The 21,916-nt window shown below is 39.2% G+C and overlaps 1 protein-coding gene across 1 annotated transcript in view; it reads right to left on the bottom strand.

Moving 5' to 3' along the window:
• LOC109937398 (peripheral plasma membrane protein CASK) overlaps positions 1 to 21,916 on the bottom strand; it is a 183,038-nt gene that overhangs the window by 73,310 nt on the left and 87,812 nt on the right. Inside the window, exons 4-5 of the mRNA XM_048603099.1 lie at positions 10,928 to 11,005; positions 6,674 to 6,754 (exon numbers count right to left, since the gene is read on the bottom strand). Of these exons, the coding sequence (XP_048459056.1) occupies positions 6,674 to 6,754; positions 10,928 to 11,005 (159 nt within the window). The remainder of the gene's footprint in view (positions 1 to 6,673; positions 6,755 to 10,927; positions 11,006 to 21,916) is intronic.

Here is a 21,916-nt window from a genome sequence, read left to right as displayed (position 1 = left end):
TCAAAAAAATGAAGAAGGGTCTAGGCCCGAAACGTCAGCCTTCCTGCTCCTCTGATGCTGCTTGGCCTGCTGTGTTCATCCAGCTCTACACCTTGTTAACATGAAATGCATAGGTCAGTTAGAATATCTGCCATGGGGCAGATGTTACAATTGATAGTTAAGCAATTATAGCTCGGCAGTTAAGAGTTTTCAAATCACATTTAAGATCAATTTATTGGAGTTTGGTGAGAAAGTAACATGTGCTGTGTATATGGAGAACTGATCAATGTACTGTCATTAGATTTCCAGAAAGCATTTAGTAGCTGCAACACCAAAGGTTAGTGCATAAAGTTCATATGGTTCAGGGATAATATATTCGTATGGATGGAAGATTGGTTGACTGGCAGAAGGCAGATGGCTAAGTAATTTTCATCAAGTTTCATGGAGGGCTTCTCTCTGCGATGCTTAGCAAGTTCTCTTGAGCTATCATCCCAAACTTGTGTCATTAAATACCTACCACATGCTATGACACTCTTCTAATCTGACACTAGTCTCAATCTTCCACTCACCATGGAAGTACTCACCACTGCTGGGATATCCTGGGATCCCTGGTGCTGACACCATCTTTAAAAGGCTAGTGTGCATCTGGCCAAACACTGCCAGTCTGGACCTGCCTTGTGCGCTTTATGACATTTGCCCCAGATGTGACAGATAAGGGGAAACTGATGCTCCACACTGTGGACAGGGACCTGTGTGTCTTGGCAGACTGGCTGGTGCAGAAGGTGGACATCCTCTTCCACCGGAGGCCATGACACCTTACTCTGCAAGTGGGTACAAGCTTGCCACCCAGCTCTGTGCAGTATGAGCCATCTGGAGAAGTGCCCAATGACCTCTTCCACTCTGGTATGCTAAGTGCCATTGCTACCTCACTCCAACTCTACCTCTGTTACTGCACTCTCATCCACCAAGGCTGATGCTCTGCCACTCTCATTATCGCATCTAATGTCTTCTCTTATTCGCTGTCACCAACTGAATTCCCAATTTAAAGCCCCACCCCATGACAACCCTGCATACTTACTCATTCAGGACACCTCACCACCTTTTCCCACCTGCACCAGCATTATTAGCTGTGTCAGCCCCTTTCATCTCAATCAATCTCATGCAACTCTCCCAGATTTCTTGCCATACCCACACTATTCAGGATCCTGTAAGAACTCCACCCAGAGATAATGCATAAATGGGTCTTGTTCTCATTAGCAGGATGTGATGAGTAAAGTCCTGCTGGAGCCTTAGCTGTTTACGTCTTATACAAATGACTTGGACGAGGGGAAAGAAGGCATGGTAGCTAAATTTGCAGATGACACAAAGATAGGTTGGAATGAATGTTGCGAAGGGGACATAAGGAGGACAAAGATAAATACAGCTAAGCTGTGTGGTCAGGCAAAGGTCTGGCAGATGGAATGTAATGTGTGAAAACATGGTTGCTCACTTTAGCAAGAAAAATAAAAAAAGCTGACTGTTACTTAAACAGACAATAACTGCAGAATTCTAAGGTGCAGAGGGATCTATTATAAAAGCAAAGTACAGTGAATGCTGGAGATCTGAATTAAAAATAGTAAATGCAGGATAAACTCAGCAGGTCAGGCAGCATCTGTGGAGAGAGAACAGATCTGCAGAATTTCCTCAGCATTTCAGTTTTTATTGCAGAGGGATCTAGATGTTCAAGTGCATGAGTCACAAATAGTTCAGGTAGGTGCTGCAAGTTATTAAGGTTCCTAATCAAATTTCATCCCTTATTACAGGAGGACTTTAACATGAAAGTAACAATGTTACGCTTCAGTTACAAACAGCACAGGTGAGACCACATCTCAAATACTAAGTGCAGTTTTGACCTTCTCATTTAAGCAAGGATATAAATGCATTGGAGCCAGTTAAGAGGTGTTACACACTAGATTGATTCCTAGAATGACTGGGATGTCTTAAGTTGGACGATAGGTTGGACAAATTGGGCTTGTTTACACCCGAGTTCACAGGGATGATTCGGTTAAAGTATATAAGATCCTGAACAGTCTTGACAAAATGGGTGTGGAAAGGATATTTCCTTTTGTGGGTCAATCCAGACCAGGGCACACTTTAAAAATTTGGGATTATTGTTTTAGGACAGAGATGAAGAGATTTTCTTTTCTCTCAGATTTGGAGACATCATAGAGTCTTACAGCATAGAAACAGATCCCTCAGTCCAACTAGTCAATGTCGACCATATTCCCAAACTAAACTAGACCCACTTGTCTGCATTTGGCCCATATCCCTCCAAACCTTTCTTATTTCTGTACTTATCCAAATGTCTTTTAAATGTTGTAATTGTACCTGCATTCACCACTTCCTCTGGCAGTTCATTCCACACATGAACCAAAATGTTGCCCCTCATGTCCTTTTAAAAGCTTAAAAAAAATGCCCCCTAATGTTGAACACCCCCACCCCAGAGAAAAAGACTTCTGCTATTCACCTCATGATTTTATAAACCTCTATAAGGTCACCTCTCAACCTCCTATGCTCCAGTGAGAAAAGTCCCAGCCTATCTAGCCTATTTTTATAACTTACACCCTCCATTCCCGGCAACATCTTGGTAGATATTTTCTGAATCCTCCCCAATTCAATAATAATATCCTTCCTATAGCAGGGCGTCCAGGACTGTACACAGTACTCCAGAAGAGGCCTCACCAACATTCTGTACAATCTGAACATGACATCCCAATTCCTAAATTTAAAAGGTCTGAGCAATGAAGGCAAGCATGCTAAACGCCTTCTTAACCACCCAGTCTACTGTGAAGCAAATTTCAAAGAATTATGTACCTGAGCCCCTACATCTCTCTGTTCTACAACACTAACAAGGGCCCTACTATCAATTGTATCAGTCCTGCCTTTGTTTGTTTTACCAAAACGCAAACTAAACTCCATCTGCCATTTCTCAGCCCATTGACCCAATTGATTAAGATCTCTTGGGTTTCTTTGATAACTTTCACTGTCCACTACACCACCAATTTTGGTGTCAGCTGCAAATTTACTAATGAGGCCTCCTATATTCTCATCCAAATTATTTATTTAATGGGAACACCATATCATAAAGTGGTGGTGGTAGGGTAATTGCATCTTTCTTAAGACAGAGTTAGGTTGATTCCCTTGCTTAATAAGAACCTAAGGTCATTGGGAGTAGCTAGGAATGTGGAATTCAAAATCCAAAAAGATCAGCCTGAATAAAATTGAACCTCGGTGGAAATCAGGTGGAAAAATATCTTCACTGGCTGAAGAGGTAATTAGCACAAAGGAAGTCATGTTGTGGTTGTTGGAAGCCAAACATTTCAGTTTCAGAGTATTGCTGCAGGAATTCCTTAGACAGTGTTCTAGGCTCAACAATCCTTAGCTATTTCAACAATGACCTTCGCTTCAAGTTGGGGTTGGATCTTACAGCTCCAACCTCGGGAGTGTTTTTGGCACGGCAAGGACAAGAAAAGTACATGAGGATTCTAGTTCATTACACTTCTGCCCTCTCTGATCTGTTAATATATAATAGTGGGTAGACAAAGTGCCCACTAGGCCACCCATTTTTAAGATTGAGGCCTTTAACTGCTCAATTAAGTAGCAATTTAGGATGTCAAACCACTTCCATAAAGTACTGGGCAGCGGCAGGCAGACCAGACTTTGAAGATTGTTTTTGAAAATTCATTTTTTAACACGGCAGAGAGCATATAAATTGGAATAAAAACCGAAAGAACCGCGGATGCTGTAAATCAGGAACAGAAACAGAAACAAAAACAGGACCCTTCTGAGGATCACCGGACCCGAAATGTTAACACTGATTTTTTCTTCACAGATGCTGCCAGACCTGCTCAGCTTTTTCAGCAACTTGTTTTTATTCGGCATTTAAGTTGGTCATTCTGCATTCATTGGGTGCACCCCACCTTCTTCAAGCTGTCACTTACCACCCACTTGGTTCCTCCTGACTAAAACCTCCAAACTCTTCCTTCCACCTCCTCAGCCCCTTGCCCTGCCTCATGTGCCCAATCCCCTTCTGTCCTGAAAACCCAGGGCTTTCCTCACTCTGGTCACCATTCTTTATGGAGATGTATACAGTCCAATACTGTCCTGCAGGATATCTGTTGATGATTACACAGCATTAAATTCCATCTGCAGCTCCTTAGCTAAGAAGTAATCGCCGCTCACATGCACCAGGACGTGGTCAATGCCCAGGCTTGAGTTAAGTGACAAGCAATACCCAGGTGCCAGACAACGACCATCTCTATCATGAAAGAATCTAACCACTCCCCACGACATTCAACAGAATTAACCATTGCTGAATCATCTACCGTCAATATTCTGAGGGTCACCACTGACCAGAAACTTAACTGTGGCTACAATAACAAGTCAGAGGCTGGGATTCCATGGCAATTAACTCACATCCTAATTCCCCAAAGCCTCTCCACCATACCTCAGCTAAGGGGAGAGGTTGAGAAGGAGAGACCTTCAGGATGCAAGCATCCCATCGAAGTGAAAAAAAAGTATTAAGCATGGTGTTGGTTAATTTCCTTTGAACTGAGTGGTTTACTTGGACTTCAGAGGGCAGTGAAGGATGAAACCTCTTTGCTGGGGGCATGTAGAGTTTCATGCAGACCAGATTGGATAATGATGGCAGAATTCCTTCCTTAAAAAACATTACTGTTGATGTTTTGATAGTTTTGTGGTCACCATAACAGAGATTAGCTTTCAACACCAGATTTTATTAAGAGAATTTAGATCCCGCCAACTGACACGCAGGGATTTGTACCCATGTCCTTGTCATACTGGAGTCCAAGTCATACTGGACTCAAAACTTTAACTATGTTTCTCTTTCCACAAATGCTACCAGAGCTGAATTTCTCCAGCATTGTTTTTATTTCTGATTTCCAGCACCTGCAGTATTTTGCTTTTATCCTTGGAATGTTAGCCTGAGCCTTTGGATTACTAGGCCAGTGACATTGCCACCATCGCCCCAATGTGCATGAGTTCATTAAAAAAAAAGATCTGTTGGGTGATCTCTAACAAAACTGTCACTAAGATCAGAAACTTATCAGGCGCTACTACAAATATGTCCTGTTGGCTCATACAATCCTTTAGCACGTAAATTGCAACCAGTTTATTATTTGTTTTTACGGGATTGGTCTCAAAACATGCCAGCATTTCTGCTCCTCCATTTTTATGTCCAAAGCACTTGTTTTACATTGGCACAGGTAAGCAAAATCAGTTTCACTGATGCAGTTATCTCCACAGGATTTATGGTACTATTTGAAATTAACTATTTACTTATGAAGTTCTAATGCAACTATAAATTAGTGCCTGTAATGCCATTATAGATTGATATACATGTGAGAAATTAATTCTCAAAAGAAGAGGGTTTACAGGTATTATAAGATACTGATGGTCGTCAGGACAAACTTTAATCTTTTACCAATTTTACTGTGCTGCACAAGTCAGTACATCACAAAATTAATTCAATAAATATTATCATTGTTAACTAATCCATACATTAAAGTTTTTTTTAAAAAACGTAATTCTTCACCCTAGCTAAACCTACTGGTAGGTAGAAAAGCTAGAACCACTTCCCTCAGATAATCCTCTCCTCAATAATGAGTTTCGGTGTAAATGTCTGAGAACAGAACACAGACATTCCCTGTGAGAATGCAGAAATTTGTCTTATTGCTTTTCCAGGACACAGATCTATAAAAGTATTAACCCCAGTGACTGAGTCATACTGCAGAGTGGTGCACTAATATCTCACAAGCAGCAAATCCTAATTCCACTTAACACTCGATAAGTTTCTGATCTTGGTGACAGTTTTGAAGGGAGAGGGGAAATTCACCAGAATCCAGGGAGGATGAAGGATGAGAACCAAGAATGGAGTCTATAATTGGACCACTGACCTCTGGAAAGAAAAGCAGAATTGAATATTTAGGGAATTAGAGAACCTGGTGGGGGAATAGGAATATTTATGATGATGATATTTGCCATCTTATTTCAATTATAGCTGATCATTTTTAAATGGAAAGGCTAAGAAAGGTGTTTTTTATTCAAACTACTCATTTTTTTTTTGCAAGAATTTTGACTTATTTTATTTAATAGAATGTTGACTTGGGTAGTGGAAGATAGATCCCAAATTGGATCTCCATGTTGAACCCTAACATGGGAGTGTACCCTTGCTTCTCAGTGGCATCAAGAAACAGCGAGTTCAAATTGGTTGTACCTAAAGGCTTCTAATTTTCCAGTGCAGTTTCCTGATATTGCATAGATTGGAAATAGTCTTTAGGCCTGCTAAAATCATATGACCATTCTTTACCGACAAAAGTACTCCAGGATGTACGTTCTCAGGGTGACTTAATAAGTGCACAGAAATTTAATTCTGACATTAAAAATTACTTCTTTATGGGAAAGAAAATCAAAATTTATCTCTGAATTGTTTTTTTTCTATCAAAAGGAGAACAATCAATAAAAAGTTGTTTCCAGACAATACTTTCATCTCTTAATCATTGTGCTTTATTAGTTTACAAAAATGAGGCACTCACTTATTCACTAGACTGCCTGGTTAGTGCTATTAATTAACAAGGTTACTTTCACTGAAAACCTCATTTATTGTTAAGTACGACAAACAGAACAGTCCACTTACCATAAAATGAGGTCGCGTTAGGATACACTTCAATTCCTTTGCATCACTGTTTTCAGGATAGCATGAAATCTCTTCCAAAACCTACAAGATGTAACAAATTCATAATAAGCCTCTGCAAGTACTAAACTGAAAAATTCAGTTATACCACAATCTAAAGTCGAAAATTAGTTTGGGGAAAAAGAAGGAATGCGGATATTTTCTCAGTTTTGTTTAAAGCTATCTTATAGTGAGTGAACCATATCTGATCTACGTGGACTTTGTTCCATAACTCAGCTGCAAAGCAGATATAAAGTTTGTGGGAAAATTAGGCCATGATGCCCCCTGCTGCCTCATTATTTGAACCCTGGTTTTCTTCCATCTTGTCCTGTCCACTGTATGCAAATGCTAATCTTCGTGGTGGGCCGAGGTTTGTGACAGATTTCCCAGCTGTGAACCTACTGCTACTCTCTGCAACCACCTGCTGGAAGATGGTGATAGGGCCCAGAGCTATGACGACAGCCATAATATGCTCAGATGGAAGAACAAGGCCAAAATGTCTTTACTTAAGCTCAATGGACTCACTTTAATCTGGCCTCAAGTTCTTCGTTCATTTATCTTTAATGCTCTGCAAGTTTCCAAGGCAATTCTTTTAGTGTTGTAAAGAAAGTCCAGAGGAATTGGTTTCACTTGAATTGTGGGACCAGTGTCCCGTTAAATCGAATAACTAGACTGTAGACAGGGCTTTAAACTCATTACAGGGAAGGGGTGAGGTTTGGGGGAGAGGGGAAATGTAGTCTTACAAAGCAAAGGCAGCATTTTAGGCAGCTATTGAGTAATAGCTGGGGGTGGCAGTATTTATGAGTGCAGTTGGGGATGGTTTGAACTAAAATGGCAGAGGTATAGGAACCTATACAGGGAGATTGAAGACAGGGAAACAGGAAAAAAAACAAAAGATAGAATAGAAAATTAAAAAAGCGATAAGCAGAGAATTCAAGGGCAAGAATCAAACAGGGATGCAGTGCAAAACTAATGGAATGTTAAAAAGACAAGCATTGTGTCTGAGTGTGCTGAGCATTCACAAAAAAGTTGGTGAATTAGTCATGTAAACAGATATAAACAGGTGTGATAAAGTTGAGATTGTGGAGACATGGCTGCAGGGTGAACAGGGATAGGAATTGAATATCCAGGGGTGTTCAGTTATTATGAAGGACAGACTAAAAGGAAAAGGAAATGCAGTAGTGTTGCTGGTTAAAGAGAAAGATTAACACTATGGTGAGGAAGAATTAAAAGTGGGGGTTTTATATAGAAACCAAAATTGTAGTAGTAATGTTTGGAAAGGTACCAAACAGGAAATTAGAGATGCAAACAATAGGTACAGCTGTAATTATGGATGATATTAATCTGCATATAAGATGGCAAGTCAATTCAGTAACAATACCATAGAAGGGGAATTCTTAGAGTGTTTCTGGATCAATGTGTTGACGAACCAACTCAATAACAGGTCATCCTAGACTAGCATGGCTTCCAGAATGGGAAATCATATCTGGCAACTTTATTACCATTCTTTGAGAAAGCAACAGGATAGATAAGGGGAAGCAGTGGAGGCAATATACTTGGATTTCCAGAAGACGTTTAATAAGGTACCACATGTAGGCTACATCATAAGATAGAGTCCATGGTGTTGCAGGTAGTATATTAGCATAGAGGATTGCCTAACTAATAGAAGACAGAGAGTTGGCTTAAAGGGGGCATTTTCATTATGGCAACCTGTTACTACTGGAGTACCACAGTAGTCAGTGCTGGGGACGAAATTGTTTTCATATATGTTAATGACATGTTTGATCAAAGTAAATATACTCCACTCAGATTTGTGGATGACACATAAATAGATGGGATGGCAAGTGGTGAGGACGACAAAAAGAATTTGCAGCGGGATATAGACAGAGTAAGTAAGTGGGCAAAATTTTGGCAGATAGAGATGGACAAATTTTAAATTAGTAAAAGAATCAAGGGTTATAGGGCAAACAATGGGCCGCTAACTTTTGCTTAACATGAGGAAACACAAGTTAAATGGTGTAAGTTTAAAAATGGGTGCAGAAATACACACACCTGGATTTGAAAAATCAAATATTTTTCATAAAGTCTGCAGGATCCCGAGCTTTATAAAAAGAGGCATAGAAAACGAAAACTAAAACAAGAATGTCATACGCAACATTTATGAAATATCAATTAGACCTCTGGAGTACTAACCTTGAACACAGTATTCAATCCTGGGAGCCAAACTTTAGGACGGGTATCAACAACTCAGTGCATGCAGAAAAGACCTAATAACTATTAGGAGATTGAAAAAGTTGGGTTTCTTCTTGGACTAGAGAAAGTTAAGAGCTAATGTGAGAGAGATGTTTAAAATTATGAAGCTTAAGAGTGAACAACAATAAACTGTTTCTAATGCCAGGAGAGTCAATAAACAAAGACCAATTTAAGACAACTGGCAAAGGAACTAGAAAGGAGATGAAGAGATTTTTCAACGCACTGAATTATAATGCTGTGAAATGTGCTGCTTAATTAGCTCGTGAAAACAGACTGAATAGTAATTTTCAAAATGCAACTGGATGTAAACTTGAAAAGGAAATATTTGCATGTTTGTGGGGAATAGCTGGAACTAATTAGATAGCTTTTTAAAAGAGCCAACATAATCAAAATTTGCTGAATAGTCTTTTTTTGCACTGTACAATTCTTTGATCACTTGAGGGAAGATGATAGGTGAAAATTTGCCCACTTACCTTGCCCATATTTGACCTGAAACTATGAGACTTCACGGTATCAACAGTCAGTGTTGAGGAATCTTAGGTCCACCTCCAGTGGAATTGATATATCCAGGGGTGGTGAGGGAGTCTGGAATAATGGCTAATGGGTAGGATTTTGAGAGTCAAGCTGGTGCTTGAAACATATTTGGGTTTGCTCCTAAGTTCAGCTCCAACTCCCAGATATCAGTGGGAATGACTTTTCAGAGTTGACTGCACTGGTTGTACTCAGGTCATGGCCTGATTTGATTTCTAGGTCACAACCTACTGGTTCCTTTCAATCAACTTGTTTTACAGCCTAAAACTGTAAGGCTTTTAGGCACCTTAAGGGAGAAGTTCAGTATCAATCATGGTGATATGGAACTGCAGATACACATAGGTCAGGTTGTGTCAGAATGGTGGGTTAGTCCTAAAGGTCATTTTTGAATTTCTCAGTAAATTTACTAATATCTATAGATTTTATTTCAACTGAACTTGTTTGATCCAATATGACGGTAAAGTAGGATACTTCAGCAGGAGCTCATCCACTCCATCGGTATCTTTTTCTTTTTTTCTTCTCTTTTGTGTTTTGTTCCTTCCTTCCTTTCTCTCAGAGACATCCTGAACTTCCAAACTCAGCATGGACTCGGCGAGGTGTTTTATCAGCCTGCGTGGTGGTCTTTTGGTAACCTGTGGCAGTCTTTCAGCTTGGCCTGGCCTCAGTGTGCACTTCTGGCCTCAATGTGATTTCAGGTCAGTCTTGTGGCCTTCAGAGCCTTGAGGTGAAACCCAGTGTGATCTGTAGTCAAGGCCTGACACAGACTGGAGGCTAGGTACCAGCGTGGACTAGGTTGGAAGGACTGTTGTTCTGAACTCTATTTCTCTTTTTTTGAATTTATTCCTACAATCTGTAATACTGGACTTTATATTTCTTTATTTTTCCGTTTTTTCCTTAAGAACTTGTACTGAAGAATCTGTACCTAGGTACCTTGTACCTAAGACTGTGCCATGAGTGACGACTTATAAACTTTTCATTGTACTCATCTAAGTACATGTGACAATAAAGCTGATCCAGTTCAAATTTGGTGGGATTTGAATTTTGCTAGATTTCTGATTCCGTAACATAACCACGATTCCTCCAAACTCCATAATCAGATATGAGTGTCCGAAGACATACTTACAATGTTACCAACCATAACAAAACAAAACAAAAAAAAATCCAATTCAAGATCACGCAATGCAGAACAAGAATCCTTGGAGTATACATTACAATTGTGTATGGTTCAATAATATCTCAAGCCTACACAAGGCTAACTATAGTATCATCTGCTTAGATATTGGCCTTCATCAAAATTGAAAGTTCAGATGACAATGGATACGAAACATTATTTGCTATGATATGAAACAGTAGGCTCACAGAATGATCAACATGAAAATATTAATCTAACGCACAAAAGGTTACATACAATGCAACTAAAATTGTGCAACTTGCCTCTTTGGCTCTCTGGACAGCATCACTGGGTGGATTCCTAATCTGTGGTGATGACTTTGTGTTGATCTTGTCGTACAGCTAGCACAGAAAAAATAAAATAAAAATAAAATGTAAATAATAGGTATATATAAACAATGATCTGTTTATGATTGTAAACTCTTTCCTTTCCAAAAATGACTCACATAGATTACTCACTCACTGCAGCACATATACTTTTATAATATTTTTTACTAGGGCAAATTTGCAATTCACTGCTGCTTTTTGATAGGACTAGATTTGTTAAAGCTGGTGTTTTTATTGTGCAGTGTATGAATAACTAAGTTATGATTCATATGTTTTAGAATACAACTTCTGGTTTAATTGTTGAAAATGGGAGTAACTGGTTGAATATATGGTTAAAGCAACCATGAATAAAAGGCAATTCACAAAAGTGGAATTTAATGTACTTCAAAGGTCTCATTGATTTAAGAGATTCATAACGAGAAAGATCACGAACAGTGTACGGTTTATGTAGCTAAAGAACTGGAGACATACTTTTGCAGCTATTCCAGCAGAGGATAAGTAATTCATGTGGTTGCCCATAATTTTAGAAGCTTCTGGAGTTAAACGTTAATTTCCATCTATACATGTGAATAGGCTGTCTCACACTGACATAGAAATGCGTAGAGCTGAATATGTTATGAATGCTCATAATACATTGTCAATGTTTTAAGAATGTGGATTCTAAAGCAGAGGAAAATGGATTTTAGTTTCTCGTTGCTATGAAGGTATTGGTCAGGAAGTCATTTTGAACAAAGTTCAAAACAGCATAGAAATAATGGGGTTTTAGCTAAATGACCAGCAAGCCACCTGGGGAGATAATTGAAGTTTTTGCTGACTTGATGTTACCACCACTAGATAAAGAAAGGGCTAGAAACAGGTTAACGCCAGGAATAGAGGCCCATAATACTAGAGACCCTGTCATTAGTAGTCTCCAAACAATCAGAGTTGGGAAGACGTCCTGCAGTGCTTAGACAGCATTGAGAAGTAAGCTTCAGAAGCTGGGATATTACAGGACAAATATTCTATGAGATTGTTGAAAACATGGGTTTAGGTAATAGTGATCTGAGTTAGCAGTTTATCCTAGGACAAACATCAACTGAAGAAAATAGCACCAAGTGAATGTGCAGTAATTTGACAAAAGGAAACTGATTACAGCTATGACAGCTGAGCAAGAGGTTTTGGCATGGAGATAAAAGTGGCTTCTTTGGGGTTTCAGTGTCTTTAATGGAGTTGCTGGCATAAAGGGTTGAATTATTTTTCTCATGTTAGTAAGGAGATTGCATCAACAGTATTTGTCTAGTTTAGTTTGTTTTTCTCATGGAATAAATTTTTGATGTTTTGTTAAAAAGTACGCGGGTAGCATCTTGTGAATATGCTCAATGATTGACCATCCTGGCAAAGAAACTGAAAAATAAAGATTACGGTCTGTGAAGCTAGGTTTCACTCTGTCATCTGACTTGTCCAATATTACTTTTCTTTGAATATATCTTTGTGAATTCCTTTAGAGCACAGCCAGCTGACAAGATGGGTTGATGTCAGAAATGGAGCTGAGCAGCTATACCTGGAAGTTCTGAAAGAGATAGCTGAGGAGATCGTACAGGCATGCGAAGTGATCTTTCAGGAATTGCTAGAGTCAGGGAGAGCCCCAGAGGGCTGAAAAATGGCTAAAGTGACATTCCTGTTTAAGAAAGGGTGGAGGCAGAAGACAGGAAACAACAAGCCGGTTAGCTTGACCGTGGTCGTCGGTAAGATTTTAGAATCTATCATTAAGGTTGAGATTGCGGAATATTTGGAAGTGCTTGATACAACAGGGATGAATCAGCACTGCGTTGGCAAAAGGAAGTCATGCCTTACAAATCTGTTAGAATTCTTTGAGGCAGTAATGAGCAAGTTAGAGAAAGGAAAGCTAGTGGACATGATCTATTTGGACTTCCAGAAGGCCTTTGACAAGATGCTGCTAAATAAGAGTCTATGGTGTTAGGGGCAAGGTGCAGATAGAGGATTGGAAGCTTGACAGAAGGCAGAGAGTAGGGGCAAAATTGTGTATTTCAGGATAGCAGACGGTGACTACAGGAGTTCACAGGGGTCTGTGTTGTGGCAACAACTATTCACATTATACATTAATGATCTGGATGAAGGAACTAAGGACATTGCTGTTAAGCTTGCAGGTGACACAAAGATATGTAGAGAGGGAGGTAGTGTTGAGGAAGTGGGGAGTCTGCAGAAGGACTGGGATAAGCTAGGGGAATAGGCAAATAAGTGGCAGATGGAATACAATATGGAAAGTGAGAGGTTATGCACTTGGATAAGAAGAATAGTGGCATTGACTATTTTCTAAAAGGGGAAAGGCTTTGGAGCTCTGAAGTGCAAAGGGACTTTGGAAACTCTGAAGCGCAAAGTGACTTTGGAGTCCGAGTTCAGGATTCTCTTAACGTTAATATGCAGGTGCAATTGGCAGTAAGCAAGACAAATGCAATGTTAGCATTCATCTCAAGAGGGATAGAATACAAGAACAGAAATGTACTGTCAAGGTTGTATAAGGCTCGGTCAGACTGCAGTTGAAATATTCATAGAATCATAGAATCCCTAAAGTGTGGAAACAGGCCCTTCAGCCCAATAAGTCCACACCGACCGTCAGAGCACCCCACCCAGACCCATCCACCTATAACCCACCTAATCTATACATCCCTAGACACTATGGGCAATTTAGCATGGCCAACCCATCTAGCCTGCACATCTTTGGGCTGTGGGAGGAAACCGGAGCATCCGGAGGAAACCCATACAGACGTGAAGAATGTGCAAGCTCCACACAGACAGTTGCCCGAGGGTGGAATTGAACCTGGGTCCCTAGCGCTCTGAGGCAACAGTGCTAACCACTGAGCCACTGTGCCGCCCGTATCATGAGCAGTTTTAAGCTCCGTATCAAAGGAAGGATGTTGCTAGCTTTGCAGCGGGTCCAGAGATGGTTTACAAGAATGATCCTGGGGGTGAAGGGGTTGTCATATGAGGAATGGTTGAGGACTCCGCGTCTGTACTCGACGGAGTTTAGAAGGATGAGGGGGGATCTGATTGAACTTACAGCATACTGACAGGCCTGGATAGAGTGGACATTGAGAAGGTGTTTCTGCTAGCTGGACAGACTAGGACCGAGGGCATAGCCTCAGAGTAAAGGATCTACCCTTTAGAACTGAGATAAAGAGGAATGTCTTCTGCCAGGTGGTTGTTAATCTGTGAAACCCACTGCTGCAGAAAGCTGGGGAGGCTAAGTCATTACTGCATTTAAGATAGCGATAGATAGGTTCTTTACTGGTAAGGGGATCAAGTGTTATGGGGAGAAGGCAGGAGAATGGGGTTGAGAAACATATTAACCGTTATCGAATGCCGGAGCAGATTCAATGAGCTAAATGGCCTAATTCTGCTCCTCGGTCTTATGGAGGGACTGTACTAGCTTTGGGTTTTAAATATCTCCTCAGAAGTTGAGAGATAAAGCCAGACTCACACCTCAAGTAGAGTAATTGCTCAATTTAATGTCTAAGGTGCAACCTGTGATTGGGTGGTTGGGATTCAGTTCAAGACAAAGTTGGTGAAGAGGGACAAAACAATCCTGGAAGATTTATTTGGCTTGAATCTTACAAATGAAATCTATGATATCTTCTCAATAAGAGGCAGTTAACTTGTTGCAGTCTAAGTTCTGGATGTAATGAGCTTGATTACGGTTTGAAATCATAGCAATGGATTACTGAAAAATGTTTTCTGATGTTTTAAAACAATGCTCAAGGAGTCATAGGGAAGCCTGTGTTTGAGCTGTTGAACGCAGCAAGGTTGGTAAAGAAAGAGGAGGGGCATTTAATTATAGGAGTAATGAAAGACCTTATGAAATTCTGTACCTTGGAGAGTAGCTGGAATACTGAAGAGAAATTAGATTGAATTCCAGTGAGCAGTAATATAATGGCAAGATGTTCAAAGGAAAATTAGTGAACATTGAAGAATGTCAGATAAGGGAATTCTTGTGATGAAGTAAAAGGTAGAATCTTTATAAACTATTGTATTAAGTTACTGTCATGTAAATGTTTGTATATGAACTTCAGTTGTGTTTAAAACATGAAATCTTGTGGCCAAGGTTGGTTAATTGCTGGGAGTTCAGATTTATTCTTTAAACATTAATGGGCTCCAACAGGATCATAACAGCAGGAATGATGAAACATTTCATATGTGTGATTCTTTAATAGCTGCAAGTGGAAACAGATGGATTCATTTCCATCCACATTTGAAAAAAATAACTATTTTCTGTCAATATGTGCATAACCTTCAGTCAAACCTCTACCTCTTGTGGTGCAGTGATCGTCTTGTTACCCCAGGACCTGGAGGCCTGTGTTCAATTCCCACCTGCTCTAGAGGTGTGTAATAACATCTCTGAACAGGTTGATTTGAAAAATAGTTTAATTTTAAAAAATGAAAAGAAATATGTGCCATCATAAAAGTCCACCACGTATATAGGTGGACGTTTTCTGATACAGCTTTATTGTGACTTCAGATGGAAGACAATTAATGGTAATTAAGTGATATGATAACATTCAATTTGAATCACATGATACTCACTGGCAAGTCTTTTAAAACTGCTTTCTTCACTTTTAAAAACACACTTCTGTTCTTTGAAAATAAGAAAAGTACTGATAACGAAGCTTTAGCTAATATTTTTTCCACTACTAGGACGTCCACCTTCCTATGAACTCACCACTGACCACACAATTATAGTTCAGCAACTCTGTCAGCTGGAATTTAAATCATACAGGGGTGGTACGTTCCCACAGAAATAGAAAATTGTACTGCAACAACCATTAAAAAATAACCTAAGGAAGACCATGGAGCAGCAAAGGTGGAACAATGTACAGCTCTGTGGAGCAGTGAGATTCTATCCATGGAAGGAAAATTAGTACATGTATAATCTACATACAAGTCAGGTAATGTCAATTCAAAGTGATGCAGCTGGAGGACATTACACAGATTAGCTGGGATATATGATACGTAGTTATGGACAGGAGAGTCTTGAATACCAAAAAAAATTGAACAAATTTGTTGCACAGAACTATAAAGAAAATACAAATAGATTCAGTGAGCCCCAGAAAAATAAACCATGGTTGGACCTCACATGACCTTCGTTATGTGTTTGATCTAGTTCATTGGTTTTCCTTCAAGAAACACACTGCAATATTCAGTATCCCTATGAACCATGGAAAGATTGGGTAAAGCATGTTTTATTCTAGAACAACTTTTAAACTCATTTTACAAAAAATAAAAAAACAAATACCACAGATATTACTACTTGACATTACTGATGTAAAAAGACTCAATTCATATAAATATATTGGTTCTCACTTGATATAGGGAGGATTCCTCATGTTTGATGTTTGAAATATTTGACATTCTTTTAAAAAAATCAACACAGAATGTACTTGCTACATTTTAATTGTGTTACCCAGTTTTCATCAGACAAAGGTTGGGTGGAACAAAAACAGAAGTTGCTGTAAAAGCTCAGCAGGTCTGGCAGCATCTGTGAAGAAAATAATCAGTTCTGAGGAAGGGTTACCGGACCCGAAATGTTAACTCTGATTATTTTCTTCACAGATGCTGCCAGATCTGCTGAGCTTTTCCAGCAACTTCTGTTTTTGTTCCTGATTTACAGCATCTGCAGTTCTTTCAGTTGTTATAAAGGTTGGGTGGATGTGTGCATGTGTGTGTGTGTGAGAGAGAGAGAAAGAGGGAAAGAGATAGAGTACGTGCGCACAGGAGAAAATGTGGGTGTGCATGCGCGAGAGAAATCGTGCACGTGAGCGCCCGCGCGAGAGGGGGAAAGAGCACGTGTGTGTGTGTGTGTGACAGAGAGAGAGAAACAGACAGTGTGTGAATATGTGAGACAGTGTGTATGGCAGTGCGAGTGTGTGTGTATGGCAGTGCGAGAGAGAGAGAGAGAGAGAGAGTGAGAGAGAGTGTGTGTGTGTGACAGAGAGAGAGGGAGAGAGAGAAAAAAATGGGAAGGGGTGGGCAGTGGTTAAATGCACTTTCCAATAAATTGAATATTTCAAATCACAAATTAAGTGAATCAAAGCTGGGCTTAATGTACATTATTCTGCAAGAATAAAAACACGATTTACAAAATGCTAGTAATTCCAATTCCACCAGGAGGGCTACATAATGAGTGAAACTTCCCTTTATAAGAAGCTCATGCAAGTTTAGCAGTGATCCAGATACAAACTTCAAATAATTCTTAAAACATTACTGGTTATTTTCCGATAATAATTTGACTGTCTAATTCTGCAGCGACAAAGTGAAATGTTGCCATCTGATCTGCAAAACTACTAGTACATGATAAATTAAGAAGGCTAGAGAATTTTATTTGTGTATCTCATTTTTCAGCATTGATTAATACATTGTCAAATTCTCATATGGAACTCTGGTTACAACAAAAAAAGCTTTATAATTACAAAGGATTATTTATTATTTACAGGTGAACACTTCTTGCATGTGTATCTAACTCAGATGTGGCTATTTTATTGCAGGTGTTACTTTTAATGGATTGTGTCTTCCTTAAAGATGTATTTGCAAGAAGTTACATCAGCCAACATCACTGCAAAGCATTTTTCTTTCAGCTTAAAATTCAGATCAAAAACAGAAGTTTCATTAAACAGTGCTAAAAATCTATGAAGGTGAAACTGTTTATCATTTATGTTGGGACACAAATCCAAAGGAGTGTGGACAGGCACAAACAGAACTAACTTGGTGGGTGGGAACTTGGGTGCACAATAGGAGTGTAGTTGAGCCCAGAGTCATAGCTAACATGCTAAATGGCATCCTCACTTTATGTTTTTGCCCTTTCGTTTTCAGAATTGCATTCATCATTGTCCATCAGCAGTTCAGTCTTTGCTCTGCTCTTCAAGTGAAAAATACTATCTCATCTCCAACAACATTTTTCTATTCCAAAGTGTGCTATTGCCTTCCAAATCAACACCCACTTTTTTCCACAACAGCACGCAATTCTGTTCTTACATGGCAGTGAAATGGCTCTAATCAAAGTCATAAATACAACCTCTGTGATTATGATGATGATGATAATGCACAGTTCTTTCTTCTCCTTCTTAAATTCTTAGTTTTTGATGTGGTTGACCATGATTATTCACCACTAATGCTCTGCTCTCAATTTCAAAAGGAACTACATATTAATAAATTGATTAAAAAAAAACAAAAAATGATGATAACACTCAGCAGTTCAGTCAACATCTTGGACAGAAACAAAGTTAACGTTTTAGGTTGATGACCTTTCTTCAGATCTGGGAAAGGTTTGAGATGCAACAGTGGAACAAGGACAAGAGGAAGATCTGCGAAGGAACAAGGACAAGAGGAAGAATGGAAGGCAAGAATTGAGTAAGAGTCCTTCAGGGCCAAGCAGAAAGTACCACATTAGGAGCAGCAAATATAGTAGACTAAATTGGAATAAGTACCTGTAAACTGCTGCTTCATCTGGAAGGAGTGTTTAGGTCCTTGGATGGAACGAAAGGAAATGCCATTGAATGGGTGGGAGTGTTAGGAGTGATTGAGAAGTGGTCAAAGGTATCACAAATGAATGGTGAATGCTGAAGTGTGAGGAGAGTACAGGAAGCATTGGAGTGACTATTTGGGGGCCTTCGACAATTTAACTTTACTATGTTGTTAATACAGAAGCAGAAAGGCCGTTTTGGTTCAGCTGTCTGTCTCTGTGTCATAATAGAAATGTTGCTGCATCATCAAAACATATGTGATCAAGACATAGGAATAGGGAGAATGGAATGGAATCCTTTCAGTGTGTAGGATGCAAGTAAGTATAGTTGCGATAGCACTGAATGGCAGTGGTTTGTAATGAAAATTAGTTAATATGCTATTGTCAGGAATGGAGATAGAGAAGTCAATGAAGGGAAAAGTCGGAGATGGGCCACGTGAAACAGAGAAGGGTAGAAAAGAAGAAAAGTTGAACAGGTTTCTCAATTCAGGATTATGACCAGGAAACTGAAACTTCAAAAGTGACAGAGAGCATCAGAGGAGTCACAATGTGTGTAATGAGAGACATGACAAGCGGACGGTCAAGCAATTCAGTGGGATAGGAACAGGCTGAAATGATGGGCCTACCTTGACAGCCCTGTTTATGCCTCTTGGGCAGGAGGTAGAAATAAGCTGCACATAGTTGGGGAGCTATCATAACAGAAAGCATTTGAAACAAGATCACTGGAGGAAATTAGACTAGTGATTGTTCTGGAAGCAATGGCTTGCTGTTTGGTCAGACAACAGAGCTTCCCCATGAGCAGGTTAGACCCAGGAGTGCGTAGTATAGCTGGTTCAGAGAAAATCAGAATTGAGATAGCCAATGTCAAGTTGGGAGAAAAAAGAAATCAAACTAGGAAAGAGAAACTATGCCTAGCGACATATCCAGAAGTAGGAAGGATAATTAAAATGGCTGAAAGGGTCTAAGGGTGGAATGTCTCCTGGCAAAGTGCATGGAAGTGAATGCAATGGAAGAAGAACTCAATTTTATCCTGAGTTTGAACTTCATTAAGATGTCTGTGTGAAGAGATAACGTGTGGTCCCTGTTTAGGCCAGATTGGTCACTGTTCAACAGGGGAAGACCAGCAGGCATTGTGAACTTATGGCAAAGGGTGAGATTCATTTTGTTAGTAGTCAGGACCACTGTTAGTAATCATTAGTAAGGATAAATGCGAGAACTTTTAAGTACACTGCAAGTAATCCTGTTCCATTTTGTTACATTTCACTTATTTAATACTATACTGGATTTTGTCAGTAAAGAGTAAAACTAATCTTTTCAAATTTGGAAGTAATTTACAGGAATGACTGCTGCTGTGTCATGACAAATACTATCAGGGTATCATTAAGAGCATAATTCTGCTATTCCCACAGCAAAAGTAAAATGGCTGATCATCCACTTTTCTAAAATTTTGCAGTCATGGTATTTGCATTTTAAAACATTATGTTGCTTTTCTTTTAATGATGAGACTTTAAAGTAAATAACTTCCAATTCTTCTAATTTATCTGCAAGATTTGGTGCAATTCTGTGAGATCATCCAGAAACTATTTCATATCAGTTTGGCACAGCAATAGCGATCAGTATTATACGCACTTGACTGAGAATAACACATAGAAAACATCTATAAAGAAAGCAGTTTCAAATGAAGTCATATCAAAAACGAAATTCAACATTCACATCTTGTAATATTAATAAATGTACAATGGATTTTTTTTGTCATGCTTGGCTGTTTTTGTTATTTGTTTTTCAAATTAAACATACATTTTAAAACAGTGGTGATGCAACTATGAAAGCAATTAAGCTTCTAAGCAATTCACACCAAATCATTTCAACTGTAAATGATAACACTAAAAACAGTCAGAAAGATAAAATGTTCCATTGACTTCAGCTTCTATCTATCCTTTTACTGAGGGGCGAGATGGCCACACTGTAAATCTATACAATATACTTTGAAGTGCAAGGGCTGATTTGTGGCTGATAGAGTAGGATTTGACAACAAAATTGAAATGTAGAATGTACTGCCTGATTCTGTTGCAAGTTTGCTTGGTAGACGAAGACAATTTGCAAACATGTTACAACCTGTTTATATAATATTAATTGACTATTAGTCATAGCGAACCATACAAACTACACCCACATTAGGGCCGCGGACAATTTTCCGGTACCTATAAATGCAGAATGATCTAACCAACAATTATTTGCACCAGAAAATAGAAGAGACTTTTGCGTGGCCAGGAGTGGTATTAATGCTCCTTTAGGCCCCAGGATTATCAGCACATCTAGTGCATGACTCTTGTAGCTCTACTCCAAGATCATCTCTCTCGTTCATCAAAAATAGTATTATGTTTGCATACAGCAGCTGCCAGATTTCCTGCAATATTCCCAAATTCAGAATTTGTCACTTTTTGTCATTATCTACCATGCATAGGGACCTGATCATATTAAAATAAGGCCTGATCATGAAAAGTATTTTGGGCTTTTCACTGGGGCCACTATCAATGCGTCTACACCACCCTGTCAATTTTCTGCTAATGTCCACTACACATTAACCTATTTCTTAAAGAATATGTTTAATCACATTTTCTAAAGTCTACTAATGTTATACCACTATTGGTTGTGCTTCATATTACAGTAATGTTAACCTTATGTTAGCGTAAACTTCAGAACTTCAATAACTGCTCATCAAGTAGCAGCAATAACTCTGTCTGGAATAAAGAATTAAGGGACAAGGACAAAGTTATATAGGAATAGAAAGCAATTAGACATGTCTGGGAGGAGGAGGAGCAGAAGCTATATGAACAAAACTGTTTTAACAGTGGCTTGATAAATGGCTCCCTCATTCCACAAGGACAACTGCCCTGCTGAAGAATTTAAGAAGCTAATCCCAGGAAAGCTGTGCCTTCAAACACACAGTCAATGCAAAACATAAGAAAGAACAAGGAAGCCACTTCTAAGAAGTCAGGCTGTAGACTTGCAATATCTTAGATGTAAGAATCTAAAGGATCATCAATAATGTCACACCATAAACTTGAAGAATTCAACGCCAGAACTCTGGAGATTGACACTACATAAGGTTCGAACCCTGGGCACATCCAAAGACGGATACTATTTGTTGGAATGGTAGCTGAATTCCATCATTAATCGGGTAATAGCCAAGTCGAGTTGTGAGGCTTGACTTGCTTACTTGAGGAACCTTATTTTAGTTACTACATTCAATGAAGGTGAAATAATTATTTCAGTATTTAACTGCCTGTGAGATTTCTTAATAAGTAGCCAAATTAAAAGGAGCTTGTAATAATTTACACACAACCTTTAGCCTTTTCCCGTCAAACAATGAAACTGAAGTTACTTTGTGGTATAACACAGTGTGGAGCTGGAGG

Source organism: Rhincodon typus, chromosome 11 (genome assembly GCF_021869965.1).
Source record: "Rhincodon typus isolate 14 chromosome 11, sRhiTyp1.1, whole genome shotgun sequence".
In the NCBI taxonomy this organism is placed as follows: domain Eukaryota; kingdom Metazoa; phylum Chordata; class Chondrichthyes; order Orectolobiformes; family Rhincodontidae; genus Rhincodon; species Rhincodon typus.
This window is presented reverse-complemented; position numbering and strand designations above follow the sequence as displayed.